General features: G+C 33.2%; 1 protein-coding gene and 1 long non-coding RNA gene across 2 annotated transcripts; both read left to right on the top strand.

Moving 5' to 3' along the window:
• The first annotated feature begins 4,481 nt into the window (after positions 1 to 4,481).
• LOC110729434 (uncharacterized mitochondrial protein AtMg00810-like) lies at positions 4,482 to 5,365 on the top strand. Its single transcript, XM_021909169.1, has 2 exons — positions 4,482 to 4,700; positions 4,829 to 5,365. The coding sequence occupies exons 1-2, from the start codon at positions 4,482 to 4,484 to the stop codon at positions 5,363 to 5,365; spliced, it is 756 nt and encodes a 251-aa protein (XP_021764861.1).
• Positions 5,366 to 9,929: 4,564 nt separating this feature from the next.
• On the top strand, positions 9,930 to 19,086 carry LOC110729380. Its single transcript, XR_002512912.1, has 3 exons — positions 9,930 to 10,209; positions 10,631 to 10,686; positions 18,387 to 19,086. It is a non-coding gene; the product is annotated as an uncharacterized LOC110729380 (long non-coding RNA).
• Positions 19,087 to 19,527: the final 441 nt, after the last annotated feature.

Genomic DNA, 19,527 nt, shown 5'->3' with positions numbered 1-19,527 from the left:
TGATGCATCACATATTCCACCAGTGCCGGACACCACTGGTACGAATCCCTGAAGTTAGCCAATGCTCGCTCATACGCTTCCTCTGTGGTAGCCTGTAGGATCTTCCGCCACTTACCATTCACCAATTTCTCTGCCATTTCCAAATTCTTCTTGAAAAGGTTGTAGGCTTTCACTTTCACGCAGTTGTTGATGTGCCATGTGCACAATAAGTGGTTCGATTCGGGAAACAGCTCTGCTATGGGGGCAAAGAGACCTCCCTCACAGTCGCTGACGATGGCTGCTGGATGAACATTAGGCCCAATGTAGTTTCTCAGCTTCTCCAAAACCCAATAATAACTTGGAGCCGTCTCATCCCTGATGATTGCATGACCAATCAGAAAGTTCTGGTTCGTTGGAGCCATCCCAACCATCTCAACCAGAGGGAACTTGTACTTGTTTGTCTTGTACGTTGAGTCGATCAAAATCACAAATGGCCAAGACTTGATCATATCAGCACAATCAGGATGCACAAGGAAAAGATGAGTCACCTCCGCTGTATCTTCATCAGAATCAAACCAGAACAGGTAACCACGTGATTGTGCCTGGTGTAGCAGCTGCTGTATAGGGTTCCTTCCCTCTGACCGTTCAAACCTGAGTTGCTGTCTGACGTTGTAGATGTGTCTTCGGTTTGGATGGTCTTCTGGAAATTTCTCTAACACAGATGCTAATATTTTAGCAGGCTTCACTTGAGCATCACTCATTTCTTTCACAACTAGTTTCGCAGCAGGACTTAAGCCGCTCAGTTGTCGATGACCCTCTTCATATACTATCATCTCATGGTTGTGATACCCCCATTTAGAGTAACCTATCACTTCCCAACCGTCACGACTCCGTAGTTGTCGAACCTTTACTCTAAACTCACACCCACAACCTTTCCGCTTTGTGTCAAACCGAGTGGTTGTACGAAAATCTCTTTCTTCTCTTTTGCGATAACGGTCACATCTCAAAATGCGATCCATTCTACCATCCCGTTGAGATTTATGAGTTGCTACTACCAAGCAAAATCCAGCTGCAATTGCAACCTGTTTTGCCCAATCAATCGCCTGTTGAGCTTCTTCGAATGGACCATCATGTCCAAATATCTCACTGTAATCATTTCCGTCTCCACCATATTCCTGCATCAATTATATATTACAATAAATACATTTAACGGATAATACATTTAATTTCTATATTTCCACATAATTAACACAAAAAAAAACATAATTATATATAATCAAACTTAATTTTTATAAAAACCCAATTCGAATTTTCAAACTAAATTTAAAAATATACCATTTCGAATTTTCAAATTTAATTTTAAAAAAACCTATTTCAAATTTTCAAATTTAATTTACAAAAAACCCATTTTGAATTTTTTTAAAAAATCATTTTCGATTTTTTATTTTCACAAAAAAATTAAATAAAAAACAACAACAAAATCAAAAAGGAAAAAATAAAAATTAATTATTAAAGGTGGCGTCTGCCAGGGCTGCCACACCCACTGGACTGGCGCCTGGCAGGGCCGCCTCACCCAGTGGAGTGGCGTCTGCCCAGGACGCCAGTCTGGTGGTCTGGGCGTCTGGGCTGGACGCCACTCTGGTGGTCTGGGCGTCTAGCCTGGACGCCACTCTGGTGGTTCTGGCGTCCGGCTTGGACGTCCAGGCTACGGTTTGGGCGTCCACCCTAGGCGCCGTAGCCACTACGACGGTAAACCGTGAATTTTAGCGGTCACTTACCTCGTTTTCCGTCGACGACGACGTACCTCCGGCGTCCCCCGCATCTCCGGCCTGCCATCCGGTCTCCCCCGACGAGCCAGTACGGCTCCACATTTTTTTACACCGAGATTATCTCAATTTTAGCAAAAGGGCATAATGGTCAAATCATAACATATTTGTGGGCTTTATATGGTAAATTGCGGGCGATGTTTAGCGTTTCACTAAAATAATCCTGTAAATTTAGCCCCAAACAATTTGTCATGAGGTTCCGAAGGGCCGAAGAATGTCTATTTAGGCCCAAGATTTCTATCCCAATAGAGTTCCAACTACTTTTTTCAATGTATTTCCTCATTTTTTGATATTTGTATACCATAATCTAATATCATATCATATTATATCACTAATAAATAAAGCTGGTCTCGCAGTTAGGTCACGAGATAGCGACACTTAGCGAAATTAGTTTTTCGCCAAGTGTCGCGCCACATGGCGACAAATAGGTATTATTGTGATACATAGGATGTTAATTAAGCGAATTTTGGATAGATTTTTGAAGATAAAAATGTTGTACAAAGTTTTATTATTGATATACTACTAATATTTCATATTTCTTTAAAATAAGATCTATTAATATATTTAAAATAATAGAAAATTAGTAAAAATAAGTTTTAATCGGTAAAAATACTTTCACTTTAGTAAAAATAATTTAAGTACGATATCACATGTCTAAATATCCTGCATTATCAAAAGTGATTATATGACGTATCTAACATTCAAGCCAAAAAGTTTATCCTAAAATTCAATAAACAATCCGGGCATCGCCCGAGGCACAAAACTAGTGTATATATATAAAGGGGAGTTTTTTCCCGAGCTTTTAGAGAGCCACGTAGGATAAAATTTTCTTAACGCAGGATAATAGATTATAGTGATAGCCAATCAAATAAGAGATTGTAAATTATTTTAGAATTAAATGATTCAAATGCCACAAACAAAATTGGCGAATGAGATTTTAAAGTTTAAATTAATGAAATATAATATATTATCTTTTGAATTAGGAATTTTATTTAATGTTTAACCGGAAATTCACGATTTATTTTAAAATAAAATATTAAATGATATACTACATACTACGAATAAAATAACAAATTTTATCACACAAATGCAAAAAAATATTTGTTTTAAAAAATACAAATAAACCGTGCATCGTACGGGCTTCATCTAGTAATAATAATAATGATATCATCATCTTCATTCTACAATGATTGAAACAATCAAATTTGACACATTTGTCCGTAACCATTATTGAGTGATATATAAAAGTAAACAATGTTGAAACAATCGCTAATTGTCAAATTTTTCCAAAAGATTTGTAATTTGGTGTATTTAAATTTATACAAAGTACTATTTCATATCATGAAAAATGAAATTATTCTTGTATAATTTGAGAAGTGGAATTATTTATAGGCAAAATTACAATCATTGACACCAACTTTGGGGGCTGTTACAATTATTGACACCAACTTGTATCACTAATTAGATTGACACCAACTTTGATTAAAAACAAAAACTTAAATAACATTAATGATACCTGAGTCATCTTCAGCCAGTCATCTTCGTTGTTGATTTTTCTTCTGTTTCCTCTTCATTGCTCATTTTTCCCATCCTTCATCATCATCTTTTGGTAGAGATTTGAAGTTAATGGTAGATTATTGTAAATTAGTTTGCTATTTTTACCAAATTTGGAAGACAAACAATTTTTTTTAAGCTGATAATTAGGCTTTGCTTGGAGCACTTAACTGGTAAGCTTTAAGGATTGAGTTTTGTCTTTTCAGTTTACATTTTTTAACTCATTAAACATTGATGAAAGTTTGGTTATTTTAAGTGGAATTGTGAATCTAGCGTACTAAGTTTGTAGCCATTTACTTCTTTTTTTAATTTAAGAATTATGTTTTGTTTGAATGGATTATTATGTGTTGTTAGGTTTGATTTTGTTTGAATTTTGTGTTGAATTATGCCTTCGTAGGTTGAAATAGGGATAGGAGCAACACAAGCAAAGAAAATGGCTGAAGAAAGGAGGAGAGAAAAAAAAATTGAGGCATTGTTATTTTAATTTGGGGCTTTTGTTTTAAACAATAATTAACATATTAAACTTAATTACTGATTTAATAACCTATTTCAAATTACTAAAAAAGATTTTAATACAACAAATGATAAATTTCTGGCAAGTAGACCCCACTCAAGCATCATTAATGTTATTTATGTTTGATAGAGAATATTCCTCGAATATTCTCCTCATAGGTTTAGGATATATTTTTATGTAAATATTATCATATTTGACAGGTTTCCTAACACAGTTAGGACTGATGTACATATTGTTAACCCTATAAATATTGATCAATGGAATACTCTCCAATTACGTAGTTTCACAATCTAACCTGGTATCACAAGAGACCGTCTATATGCATCAACCACCTAGTTTTGTTGATAAACGGGTTCCAGATTATGTGTGTTTGCTTCGAAAAGCATTATATGGCCTCAAACAAGCTCCTAGGGCTTGGTATCAAAGGTTTGCTAATTTTTTTGTTGAAAATGGAGTTTGTCATTGCTAAGAGTGCTACATCGCTCTTTACTTATCGTTAGGGCAATGATCTTGCTTACTTACTTCTCTATATTGATGATATTATTCTGACTACTTCCTCTGATGGGTTACGTGAAAAAATGATTACTCAGTTGAAATATGAGTAACCTATGTCTGATTTGGGGCCTTTGAGTTATTTTTTGGGCATCTTTGTGACTCGTACACCATCTTATATGCTTCTTTCCCAAAAGAAGTATGCACAGGAAATTCTTGAGCGAGCAGGTATGGGTGATTGTAAATCGGCCGCTGCACATGTGGAGGTTAAGTCTAAACTTAGCTTGATTCCCGTTCGCCTGTTTGGGATTCTACTAAATACCGTAGTCTTGCAGGTGCTCTTTAGTATTTCACTTTTACTCGTCTTGATATTGCTTATGCGGTACAACAAGTATGCTTGTTTATGCACGATCCTCGAGAGTCACACCTTAGTGCATTACATCGTATACTGTGTTATGTTCAGGGAACCATTGATCATGGTTTACATTTATATTCGTCTGCTACTACACGGTTGATTACCTATACTGACGCCGATTGGACGGGTTACCAAGACACTCGCCGTTCGACTTTCGGTTATTGTTGCTTTTTGGGTGATAACCTTATTTCATGGTCGTCGAAACATCAGCATACACTGTCTAAGTCCAGTGCAGAGGCAGAATACCAAGGCGTAGCTAATGTTGTCTCGGAGGCTTGTTGGCTCCGTAATCTCTTGCTTGAGCTACATTGTCCTCTTCGCCAGACCACTCTTGTTTATTGTGATAATATCAGTGCAATTTATTTGTCTACAAACCCAGTCCAACACCAATGCACGAAACATGTTGAGTTAGACTTAGACTTTGTTCGTGAGAAGGTTGCCTTGGGACAGGTTCGAGTATTACATGTTCCTTCACGTTATCAGTTTGCAGATATTTTCACGAAAGGCCTACCTCGAGATTTGTTTTTGGATTTCAGATCCAATCTTACCGTACGACCTCCTCCCGCTATGACTGCGGGGGTGTAATAGAGAATATTCCTTGAATATTCTGCTCATAGGTTTAAGATATATTTTTATGTAAATATTATCATATTTGACAGGCTTCCTAACACAGTTAAGACTGTCGTACATATGGTAAACCCTATAAATATTGATCAATGGAATACTCTCCAATTACTGAGTTTCACAATATGTACGACAATCCTAACTGTGTTAGGAAACCTGTCAAATATGATAATATTTACATAAAAATATATCCTAAACCTATGAGGAGGAATATTCTCTATCAATGTTTTTTTAATCAAAGTTGGTATCAATCTAACTAGAGGTACAAGTTGGTGTCAATAATTGTAACACCCCTCAAAGTTGGTATTAATGGTTGTAATTTGCCTTATTTATATCTATAAACTTTGATTTTAAGTACTACGTGGTAGAAGTTTTGATTTGTAAAGCCAATGAATAACATGACGTCTACAATAGTATTAATAATAACGAGAAGTCAAAAACTGACTATCTGTGCTCGTGGGTAAAGTTTAATTTGGTATGATTCTTTGGAATAATAATATTAATGTCAACTAACTTTACTCCCACCTAAGAAAAATGTTTGTCAACCAGCATGACATACATAAAAGTACAATGTGAATCCGAGTAGAGCGAAGGGTTTCTTCTCCTAACCTTGAATTATTTCCGCTATCCTCGACCAAAAAAATAAAAATAAAAAATAAATAAATAAAAATTCTAGTACTGTTTAGAGAATATAGGGATAAAAGGTGTGATTGTTTGAAATTATTACAAAGTGGATATTTTTTAAGCCGATCAAGTAAAAATGAAATTATTAGCTTCAATTTTTTTAATATTTTTTTTCTTTTTCTTAAAAAGTTAAATCAAACATTTTCTAAATCTTCAAAATATATGTACATAATTTTCTCATCCGTTTAACATTTGCTTGGATGATGATAGTTGCAATTAATTAAATATTTGTAATACATTATGTTCTTTATGTTGACAATTTTTGGGCTTCTATTTTTTAATTGTGGTTCTCAAATCCTAATATTGACCGAAGTACATCGCCAAGGCTTTTTTGACATGCATGTCAAACCAACTATAACCTAACTGAAGTTGAATTGAAATTCGTTTCCATTACTTACTTTTTTCCTTAATTCATACTCTTATAATTTATTATTTACTAATTATCAATGTTAAAAGATCATTTTCAAATTATAGGTACTAATAGAGCATATAAATCGATCATTCAACCATTAATATAAGCTTTTGGTTGAGTTCGTCATTTAACATGGCAACAAGAGCAAACGTGACAGAAAGGTCATGAGTAGATCTATCAAAATCTGACCCAACCCGAGAAACCGACCTCAACCGACAATGATCTGTATCCGACCCGTGCCCGAAGAATAGGTGAAAATTGTGACATGTAACCTGAACAAAACAGACCTGACATTAACTGATAACTGAATATACCTGATACTTTATGACCTGAACCCGAACATGTGATCAACTTGATATTAACCGAAAATCGATTTGACTCGACTTGATTATGATCCGAACCCGATTAGTACTCGACTTGTTTAGAACCTGAAATCGCTTATAACCTATCACAACTTATTACAAACCCGAATGGATAACAAGAATAGGAGGAAGCCACAACTCGGAGCTTGAAGGAGGCGTTGTCTGCTGGAGACGAGAGGCGTTAATTTTAAGAGAATTGATAATTAGTTTTAGGTTTTACTGGAGTCTGGAAAAAAAAATTACTCCGTATTGCTTTTGGCGCTGCTTTTAGAAAATTAGGAGTAATCTATACATATATGTATTTAAAAGCATTCCTAAAATAGAATGCGTGTTACATTTTTTTAAGCACTATGAACATGACATGTCAGCAATATGTGTCACATGTCACACCTTTAAACACTAAGCTAAATGACATGTCATCTCCACAGCATGTACTAGATTTGACAAAGTAACTAAAAATGCTTATAGTAAGACTTAAATTCAAGACCAACAAGTATTAAGTTACAACACTTACCATCTTAACTATTCATTTACTGTGCTTTTCTATCAAACACATTATAGTTAACCTGGATAAAATAATTAGTGTTTACAAATCTTTTTTCAAATCTTGAAATTTCAAGATGATTATCAAAAGACTAAGAAAAAACAGTCGAACATGATTAGCAAACTAACAAGCACAAACTAGCATTTTGGAACATCGCCCGGGCCACACACTAGTTACTTAATGATTGCCGCGAAGCTCATTTCCCCCAAATTTTCATCAATTAATTAGGCACCAAACTATTTAGTGCTTAATTTATTTCACTGATCTCTCTTCATAAAGCTTTTTAAATAAAAGTTAGTGATATTATTATATATAATAATTAATAATATTAATAATAAATGTAAAACATATATACACTCTCGGTTTTTTTTAAATTGCAATGGCTTTTTTTCTACTATTTATTTAGCGGCTTTGACTTATATTTTTAACGTGGAGTAATAAATTAACAAATAAATTTTATCATGCAATATGTTAGTCAATTCGTTTCTTAATAATCGCAGCACTAAGTGTTGCACGGAGTTTTAGAAAAATAATAGGGTGGGGACCAAATGGAGAAATAAAAAATACTCCCTTCGTTTTAAATACTAGTTCCATTTCTACTTTTTGCACTATTCATTTGTCTTACTTTGACTAATTTTTGTGATTTATACATAAGAAAAAATATAGCCTTGTGGGTACTTGTCAGATTCGTCTTAATGAATAGATTATTAATTTTCAATTATTAGAATTTATACTTATTGATAATTAAGATATTATTGATTAAAGATTAGCATTGACATACGTGCCTAGGAGAAATAAAGAAAGTATTTAAAAATAGAGGGAGTACTTCATATAAATTATACTTCCTCCTTTCTATTAATATTGCAACAATGGACTTTTTGCACTATTTATCACTCTTGTTTGACCATATAATATGATTTATACGTTAAGCAAAATATAGTCATGTGAGATCTTGTTGGATTCGTCTCATAAAATACTTTCACAATATCAACTTTTTATAATTTTTACTCTTACAGAATTATATATATTTAGCATATAATTTGTGGTTTGGGATGCGTAATTTCATCCTTATTGCAATATTAATAGAACGGAGGAAGTAATTAGTATGGGTATAATATTTAGTTGTTTATAGGATAGAGAAATAATAATTAAAAAAAAAAAGTAGTGTATGTGGGGTTGGTAGGAGAGAGAAATAATAAAATATAGGTGGATCATTACCAAATAAGGAAATATTGAATTAGTTACAATGTGTATATTTATTATAATATCAAAATTTTATAATTTATTTATACAAATACTAAATTAAAGACATTAATGCCTCTGTCCAACTGTATAGCATGTCCAGTCAAAATGTTGCAATAGATTAACATGATAAAAACTCAATCTATGTAAAATTCATGCTTAAAATTAAAATGAACAACATTCCAATCTAATCGTGATATAAAGCCTGTCATATATAACCCGAATCGAACTTGACCCGATCCGACCTGAACCTACTTGTAAGTCAGAAAAAACCGACTTGATCCGACTTGAATTTGATTTGAAACCCAGCATGATGCGACCTGAACCCGACTTGAATATCCGATTTGACACCTCTAGTCATGAGTTTCAATATCATTCACTCCCCACTTTCAATAAGAATATTTCGTGTTGGGTATGAGGGGGCTCTATTGGGATATATTTTAGAGATATATTTTGATATTATTTGGTAGAATATATTTATCTTGATTAGATAGCTTTTGGTAGTTAGATTTAATTTATGTTAATTAGATAGCTTTTGGGAGCTTGCCAAAAGAGTATCTTGAGTAAGGGACTATGTATTATAAATATGTTACGTTTTTTTTTTTTTGACAATTGCAAAGGAGATGTTACGATTGTTTTCGTCAATTTCACATGGTATTAGAGCCAGGTCTACGATATGGGACTCTAAATGGCTAAAAGTTCATTGGGCCAAGAGGAGTACGTCCATGTGAGGGGGTGTGAAGAAGCATTCTAGCTCGAAAAATCACAGGAGACAAAGTTAAAAGGGACCTTACACGTGAGGGGGAGTGTTGAAGAATAGGCTTGTTAAGTATTTTTTTTTGAAAACCTAGGCTTGTTAAGTATCATCATCACATGTAAGTGTCCCACATTGGTTGAATAAGAGAGAGTTAATCACTTTATAAGGTTAAAGGACTACTTCTCCTATTGCCATATGATTTTGGGATGGAAACTCCTTTGGTCTTATGAAGTGGACTCTCACTCTTAATTGCGGGTGCGGCCGAGACCCGTATTTAATATGGTATTAGATAGCTTTTGGGAGCTTGCCAAAAGAGAATCTTGAGCAAGGGACTTTGTATTATAAATATGTTACAATTGTTTCAATGAAAGGTAAGTCAAAGTTCATCAATTTCACAAGCTCATATTGTATCCATACTTCAAGCCCAAATAGTGTGATATCTACAACTCTTTAAATATGAGTATACCACCGGTACTGTTCTTATGAACAGTAGAGCAGTGTGCTTCCTCATATACCCTCGGTTTGGAATGTTAATTACGGACTTGCCATTTTGTTCTGATATTCCCCCTTTTCTTCTTCCCTGGTTTTCACTTTTTCTAACTCGCCCATTAGTTTTCTTCTCTCTCATCATTTTCTTTGTCCTCCTCTTCCTCGTCCTTCTCCATTAAAGCAACTCCAGAGGTACGATAGTTTTACTTTTACGCACCTTTCACTTTCTCTCTCCTCCCTCCATTGAAGCCTACTTCGAGTTTTCCATTGAAGCGGATTCTAAGCTTTCTATCCTCCATTGAAGCTTCTTCTGAGGTAAGGTTATTATTTTTCAATTCATCTAATCTAATCTAATATTAATCGCTCAATCTAGGGTTTAATTTCACACTATCGTTAATTTAATTTATCTCTCAATCTAGGGTTTAATTTCACATTACCGTTAATTTAATTTTTATTTTCAGTATAGTTAATTTAGGGTTCTTATTAGGTTGATTATTGAACTATTGATTGTAATTACTGAAGTTATGGAAGCTTAAAACGAGCGATTTCTTTGTAAGAATTTTGTTATATGCAGTTTATGTTGATTTTGTTTAGCGAGATGAATTTTGTGTGATGTTTTTGAGTCTAATCAAGCAGATCTGAAACGTTTTGGGGCTATTTAAGCATGAGTCGAGCGTGAGTTGGAATAGTAGTAGTATGATTAATAAACTAATTAAGTGATCTTTGTTGCATGCAGTTGAACGCTTTGCCTTTGGTGAAGGTGTTAGTGAGCTGGGTGTATCTGGTGTGAAGGTACTAATTCTGAATTCACAATTGATAAACTCTATCAAATTTAGGTTATCTTACATTTGGTTGAGCTAATTTAGATTAAAAAGTGTAATATAAAAACAGCGATTAAATTGTGAGATTATATACTTTAATCGACAAATATAAGAGTATGTAATTGATGGTGACGGTTTAACAATGGAGGATTTGAGGTTCAACAATGGTGAAAATTAGATCTTTTGGCGCTGTTTGCATTTTTGCGTGCTTGAGAGTTGAGACGAAATGAGGGAAAATAAGATAGTTGCAAATGAGGTTTCTGACTAATATTTTTTTTGGGGAGTAATTAATAACCACCAGATACATTGTTTTCGAAATTATCATTAATTTGTAGAATATGGATAATTAAGATTATTAATTTCAAGAGCATGGATAATGCACTACTTAAGTTCACCTACTATAATTTCCAGAATTTTGCATGTTAATTTAAATTATGTGTGAAAAATTAATCTCTGTCTTAATATCTGATAATTCAGTTTTAATACCTACTATAATTTCTAGAATTTTTCATGTGGGAGAAGTTAGGAGCTGATTCTACCGAATCTTAGGAAAAAGGGTGAGGTAAATAATCAGTACTTTATTCATTGATGTTATGCTTTAAACTGATTTAAGGGGAAGTAGGGGAGGGGCTCTTTTGGCAGTATCTTTATATGTTAGTTATGAGTAGCTTGGGATTTGGAAATTAATTAGATATAATTAGGGAAGAAATTTTATGTATAGAGAAGATTATGGAGAGGGAAGGATGTCAATCTTCATCATAATTTTCTTTGCTTTTTAGCTTTTTTGTCCGTCTTCTCTATTTCTTTTTCCCTAAAATCAGATGCTATTATACAGTTTATCCTTCTTCTTTTCTCTCTCTTCGTACTTGCTTCTTCTTTAACATGCAATTGGGTTATGTATATTAGTCTATTAGTTTTCGGAGGAGTTGTAGTTGATTTGACTAATATTACATATATAAGAGCGTGCAATAGATGTTGAAGGTAATTTGGTTTTCTTTTCTTTGTTCACCATTGAAGCTTATATTAGGTGATTTAGCGTTTCTTTTCTTTTTTGTTCGTCTATTTTGAATTTTAGTTTTGGGATTTTCTTTTCGTACTTGCTTGCTTTTTTTTTTTTGTTTTTTTGTTTTGGTATTCTTCTTTTTGTTTGCTAATAAAGCTTCTATGATGTGACTTCCTGTATATATTTGTTTAATTATTTGGGTTTACTATTTGAGTTTTGAATTTTACTGATTCCAATTCTGTTTTTATGAATTTTATTGATTATGATTGTTTCTTCAGGGTTATTTTTGGGTACTTGTCATTTCATAAAACAAAAAAAAATATTATAATAAAGAAATGGAAAAAATGGACACATTTTAAGAATAGATTTGTTTAGTTCCATTCACCATTCTGGATATAGTTAGTGGGCATATATTATAGACTATAGCTTGGGTGGACAGTAATATTTTTTCCTGTACTTTATAACCTGTCTACAATTACATTTGATTTTATAATTTATACTTCTACTGGAGAAGTATAAATTATATAAAGGAACCGTTACATATAATATGGGTGATATTAACCGTTAAATATAACCAGTCTATAATTACAATTGATTTTATAATTTATACTTCTACTGGACAGTAATAAACTTATTTTGAATGATATAGGCCGTAGCAGGTAGTCTGATATTCTTTTAGTTTTGGGATTTTCTTTTCGTACTTTCTTGCTTCTTCTTTTATTTTGGTATTTTTCTTTTTGTTTGCTAATAAAGCTTGTATGAGGTGATTTCCTGTATATATTTGTTTAATTATTTGGGTTTACTATTTGAGTTTTGAATTTTACTGATTCCAATTCTGTTTTTATGAATTTTATTGATTATGAGTGTTTCTTCAGGGTTATTTTTGGATACTTGTCATTACATAAAACAAAAAAAATATTATAATAAAGAAATGGAGAAAATGGACACATTTTAAGAATAGATTTGTTTAGTTCCATTCACCATTTTGGATATAGTTAGTGGGCATATATTTTAGACTATAGCTTGGGTGGACAGTAATATTTTTTCCTGTACTTTTTAACCAGTCTACAATTACATTTGATTTTATAATTTATACTTCTACTGGAGCAGTATAAATTATATAAAGGAACCGTTACATATAATATGGGTGATATTAACCGTTACATATAACCAGTCTACAATTACATTTGATTTTATAATTTATACTTCTACTGGACAGTAATAAACTTATTTTGAATGATATAGGCCGTAGCAGGTAGTCTGCTATTCTGTTAGTAGATTCAGTGATAAATAATATTGAGGAACCGTTACATATAATATGGGTGACACTATGTTTTTGGTTTTGTGATTAGTTTTCAGCCTGTTATTTGGATTTTGATATCTCTTTGGTTTTGGATTAGCAAATGGATTATGAGTATACGTTTTTTGTACAAATTGTGCATAAATTGTAAGCTGTTCATTTTTTGGGATTTATAGTTGATTGAGGCATTTTAGGATTAAAAAGGAGTTAAAAAGGGATAGATGCTAAGTTTGTATATACTAGGATATGGGAAGACTTTTTTATTTAAAACGTTAATCTCATATATGAGGATGGTTGTCCTGTTGTGGGGAAAGGTGTCGGAAGAAAGGTGTTTGAGAGAGTGCAAGAAATATATGATACTGAGTTGGCTGGCAAATTCTTCCTTAGTTTTTTTCTTTACTTCTTCTTCTCCTTGTTCCTCCGCTCCTTTCTTTTGCTCTTCTTCTGTTTCCCTATTGTTTTTCCTTTTTAAATTTTTTTCTTTTTCTTTTTCTGCGTTTCCTTTTTCTTCACTTTTCTAATTGTTCAGCAGCTTCAAACTTCGCTCCACCTTCGCCAACTCTCCCTTGATGTCGTTGTATCTCCCCTGACCTTTCTCCACCTTTACTGGTACTCCCCAAAATGGGTGACAGACAAAGATTGGTTTTAAAATTGCAAAATAACCTTGGAGTGATTACTAGGCAGCTAAATCTTTTGGGTTTTTATCCAACTGTCGTGTCCAGCCATAGGGACACGTTTCTTTTTTGGTAGATCTGATTGAGTGTTAATTAGTACAACATCTGTTCGTGATTGAGTTTTAAACACCTTCATGAACAGCATCTGGTTCCAATTGGTCTTTTCAAATGTGTGTCAGAAGACTCACATCTCACAAACCTTGCCTGATGATCGCCAGCTCTTCCTGACCTTCACTCTGCCTGTGATTGTTCAGCATCAGTTTATGTTGTCTGTAAGTTACTGCCTTGTTTTGTATTCTTTTAAATAGCTTTTGCGATATAGGATGCTTGTTACTTTGGGTGGAGTTTCAGTAGCCACATTTTGTATGACCTTTATTCCAGGATTATCCTTGTTATGGAAAATTTTGTTCATTATAAAAAGGTGTTGGATGAAAAGTGCTCTAGAAAGTGTAAGAAACATATGATACTGAGTTGGCTGGCAAACTCTTCCTCAGTTTTTTCTTTTAACTTCTACTTGTCCTTGTTCCTCCACTCCTTCCTCTTCTTCTTTTTCTGTTTCCCTTTGTTCTTTTATTTTCTCTCCTTTTTTGTTTTTTACTAATATTGGGCTTGATTAACAGCATTAGAATCAGTTGTTAAAAATGGATAGATACAAATTTTGTGCGCACAAGAATATGGAACGACTTATTTATTAAATACGTTAATTTAATGTATGAGGATGGATAGATAATAATCTTTTTGCCTATAGTTCATTAGCATTATTATAAGCCCATCTGCCTGATTAACCTCATTAGAAGTAGTTTAAAAGGAGTAGATGCTAATTTTGTATGTGCTAGGATATGGGACGACTTATTTATTTAAAACGTCAATCTCATGTATGAGGATGGTTATGCTGTTGTAGAGAAAGGTGTCGGAAGAAAAGTGTCTGACAAAGTGCAAGAAATATATGATACTGAGTTGGCTGATTAACATCATTAAAAGGAGTTAAAAAAGGATAGATGCTAATTTTGTATGTACTGGGATATGGGATGACTTTTTTATTTAAAACGTTAATCTCATATATGAGAATGGTTGTCCTGTTGTGGGGAAAGGTGTGGGAAGAAAAGTGTTTGACAGAGTGCAAGAAATATATGATACTGAGTTGGCTGGCAAACTTTTTTATTTAAAACATTAATCTCATATATGAGGATGGTCGACTTGTTGCGGGGAAAGGTGTGTTTGACAGAGTGCAAGAAATATATGATACTGAGTTGGCTGGCAAACTCTTCCTCAGCTATTTTCTTTTAACTTCTACTTGTCCTTGTTCCTCCACTCCTTCCTCTTATTTTTCTGTTTCCCTCTGTTCTTTTATTTTTCTCTCCTTTTTTGTTTTTTACTAATATTGGGCTTGATTAACAGCATTAGAATCAGTTGTTAAAAATGGATAGATACAAATTTTTTGCGCACAAGAATATGGAGCGACTTATTTATTAAATACGTTAATTTAATGTATGAGAATGGATAGATAATAATCTTTTTGCCTATAGTTCATTAGCATTATTATAAGCCCATCTGCCTGATTAACCTCATTAAAAGTAGTTTAAAAGGAGTAGATGCTAATTTTGTATGTGCTAGGATATGAGACGACTTATTTATTTAAAACGTCAATCTCATGTATGAGGATGGTTATGCTGTTGTAGGGAAAGGTGTCGGAAGAAAAGTGTTTGACAAAGTGCAAGAAATATATGATACTGAGTTGGCTGATTAACATCATTAAAAGGAGTTAAAAAAGGATAGATGCTAATTTTGTATGTACTGGGATATGGGACGACTTTTTTATTTAAAACGTTAATCTCATATATGAGGATGGTTGTCCTGTTGTGGGGAAAGGTGTGGGAAGAAAAGTGTTTGACAAAGTGCAAGAAATATATGATACTGAGTTGGCTGGCAAACTCTTCCTTAGTTTTTTCCTTTACTTCAGCATCTTCAGCATTTTCCTCACCTCCGAACTATCTTTATGTTGTCTGTAAGTTACTGCCTTGTTTTGTATTCTTTTAAATAGCTTTTGCGATATAGGATACTGGTTACTTAGGCTGGAGTTTCAGTAGCCCGTTTTTTTATGACCTTTACTCCAAGGTTGTCTTTGTTATGCAAAATCTTGTTCATTTGCATTATTAAAAGCCCATCTGAGTGATTAACGGCATTAGAAGTAGTTAAAAAGGGATAGAAGCTAATTTTGTATGCACTAGGATATGGGCCGACTTATTTATTAAAAACGTCAATCTCATGTATGAGGATGGTCGTTCTGTTGAAGGGAAAGGTGTTGGAAGAAAAGTGTTAGAAAAAAATGGTATGTGTATGGTAAGAAACTAATATGTCGATTAAATAATTGAAAATCAGATTCTTCCAAATGGTATGTGAATTGTTTTGAAAAAGTGATTGAAAGGTGTCGGAAGAAAAGTGTTTGACAAAGTGCAAGAAGTATATGATACTGAGTTGGATGGCAAACTCTTCCGTAGTTTTTTCCTTTACTTCTTCTTTTTCTTGTTCCTCCACTCCTTTCTGTTCCTCTTCTTCTGTTTCCCTCTTTTTTTTTTTCCTTTTAAATTTTTTCCTTTTCTTTTTCTGCATTTCCTTTTTCTCCACTTTTTTGGTTGTTCAGCATCTTTCTCACCTTTCTGAACTTCGCTCCACCTTTGCCAACTCTCCCTTGATGTCGCTGCATCTCCGTTAAGCCACTTTGTATTGAGTTTTAAACACCTTCATGAATAACATCCGGTTCCAATAGGTCTTTTCAAAGGTGTGTCCCAAGACTCATATCTCAGAAACCTTGCCCGATGATCGCCAACTCTCCTTGACCTTCACTCCGCCCTGTGATTGTTCAGCATTTTCAGCATCTTCCTCACCTCCCTAAACTATTTTTATGTTGTCTGTAAGTTATTGCCTTGTTTTGTATTCTTTAAAATACCTTTTGCGATATAAGATACTGGTTACTTAGGGTGGAGTTTCAGTAACCCGGTTTTTTATGAGCTTTACTCCAAGGTTGTCTTTGTTATGCAAAATCTTGTTCATTTGCATTATTATAAGCCCATCTGCCTAATTAACAGCATTAGAAGTAGTTAAAAAGGGAAAGATGCTAATTTTGTATGCACTAGGATATGTGACGACTTATTTATTAAAAACGTCAATCTCATGTATGAGGATGGTTATCTTGTTGAAGGGAAAGGTGTTGGAAGAAAAGTGTTTGAAAAAGTGCATTAAATATATGATACTGAGTTGGCTGGCTAACTCTTCCTTAGTTTTTTTTTTCCTTCTTCTTCTCCTTGTTCTTTCACTTCTTTTTCTTCCTCTTTTTTTGTTTTCCTCTTTTTTTCCTTTTATAGTTTTTTTTTCTTTTTCTCCATTTTCTTCTACTCCACTTTTCTGATTGTTCAGCATCTTCTTAGAAAAGTGTTTGAAAAAGTGCATTAAATATATGATACTGAGTTGGCTGGCTAACTCTTCCTTAGTTTTTTTTTCCTTCTTCTTCTCCTTGTTCTTTCACTTCTTTTTCTTCCTCTTTTTTTGTTTTCCTCTTTTTTTTTCCTTTTATAGTTTTTTTTTTCTTTTTCTCCATTTTCTTCTACTCCACTTTTCTGATTGTTCAACATCTTCTTCACCACCTCCCTGAACTTCGCTTCGTCTTCGCCAACTCTTCTTCAATGTCATTGCACCTCCCCTGACGTTGCTCCACCTTTACTGGCACTCCCGAAAATGGGTGACAGACAAAGATTGGTTTTAAAATAGCAAAATATGTTGTAGTAAAAAAATGACCATATACTTTACAAAAAATAACTTTGGAGTGTTTACTTGGCAGCTAAATGTTTTTGTTTTTTTGTCCAATTGTCGTGTCCAGCCATAGGGACATGCTTTTCTTTGCTAGATCTGAAAATGTACGGATCCATCTTAAGTTTATGAAAATGTACAGGGTACAATTAACCTCATTCATTTTTTTTCCTCTTAACATTTGGTTATTTATTTGGAACTCCTCCAAATGCGGAAAATACTCCAAAACAAAAATGCTGTGCCATGCACATGCATATATACAAAAAATGACGAAGTTTTATAGATTAATAGCCATGTAGGTATACAAATTCATTTTGGACCTCCTGTATCGAATTTACAAATTAGATCAAATTAGAGAGCAAAAATAGGTATTAGTCTTAACTCTTAAGTCTAACGACAATAAGCAGTGCTTAATTAAGTATATGATTGAAAAGAATGTCTCAAAAATAGTTTTTAAATAATTACTGCACGGAAAAATTACATTGATATTTGACCCGAATCGAATCTACCGAATTCTTTGAAGAATTAGGCATATAGTCGCATTATTAAAAGTATAATTTAAACCATGGGTATGTTAAGTTAATGCTGTATCCACTATATATGCACTATTTGTATTACGTGAATATGATAATTGGAGGTAAACTAATCACAAGGGACTGTGAGAAATGTGGCTTCATCCAAGCAATTGTTATTCTTTGTTTTAAGTTGAGGAATGTGGCTTTATCTGAGCTAATCTCCATTTATATAAATATATTCTAACAGAGTGTTGAAGTATTTTAAAATGACAGCTATTTCTTTTTATTGTGTTAGTATGTGAATGTGTTTTTCTTTTTAAAAAGGTAGTCAGTTTTAATAATGATTTAACTTTAATTTTTTTTTTTATGTTGTAGGATCTCTTCTGTATGTAGTTGTTCGTAATATTTAGAAATGGAGAATGCAGATGAACTTGAAACTGCAATTGCGAGATATAAAAACTTTCGTAAAGTTCATAAACGTATCACAGATGTGCTGAAACTAGGAATTTTGGGGATTCAGGAAGAAATTTTCCAGAAGAAGGCTAAGGTTGATTTGGTGTTGAGAAATGCTGCAAAAGGTGTGCAAAATGCAATTGATCAAGCACCTATTATGTTGTACAACCGTGTTAGGTTCCTAAATTGAGTGGAGCAAGTCACAAACAAAGGTAGTTCACAGTTTGAAAGATTAGAAGAAGATAAGAAGAAAGAGAAGGAGAAAATGGAATTGGTTCTGATGAAGTATAACAAGAAGGCAATTTATAGGTGTTAATGAATTATTTTGGAAAAGTTGTATGTACCGGTAGTGAACAACATAGTAGGGATTAAAATTATAGTTTTTAGGGAAGAGATGTATTATGTATTTTGAATATTATATATAGGAAGCTAAGACTTAACTGTTTTAGTAATGGTTTGGGGGCTTTGCAACATGTTAGTTAGATTTTAGTAGGAAGTTTAATAGGTTGCAATTTTTGTAAAAAAATGGAAATGAATATCTAATTATTCTCTTCCCCCCGATTTTTGTAATGTTTATTGAATGATAAGTATGATATGAATAAAATAGTTATGATTTGTCAAATTTGTTGTTTTATTGAAATAGATATTTAGTTTATTTTGTTAATAGAAGACATAGATTTCTTTTCTCTCTTTTCATTATTCCATAAGGAGTTTTATGTATTTACCAGAATGATATAAGATAATAACTGCCGTATAATTTTTAGGTACTAATATTTCCACTGACAGTGTCTCTGAGATTTTAGGAGCATGTCAAAAGGGGTATCCATTCTCCATTATTTTCACATAAATGCTACATTTAATTTTCCTTCAAAGATACCAGAAGTTTTTTCCCATTACTTTCACATAAACTCAACCATTTTTTTTAAAAAAATAGCCTTCAATCTTTCTCTAATGTCTGTCTTTTTAACTACTTCATTAATCTTGGCATCATTTTATAATTAATGTTTTCCAGAACCAACATTATTGTCTGAATAAAGCTTGAGCTTTACAAAATTTGCATTCT

Source organism: Chenopodium quinoa, unplaced genomic scaffold (assembly GCF_001683475.1).
Source record: "Chenopodium quinoa cultivar QQ74 unplaced genomic scaffold, ASM168347v1, whole genome shotgun sequence".
Lineage (NCBI taxonomy): Eukaryota > Viridiplantae > Streptophyta > Magnoliopsida > Caryophyllales > Amaranthaceae > Chenopodium > Chenopodium quinoa.
The sequence above is the reverse complement of the archived record's forward strand: the minus strand, read 5'-3'. Positions and strand labels throughout refer to the sequence as shown.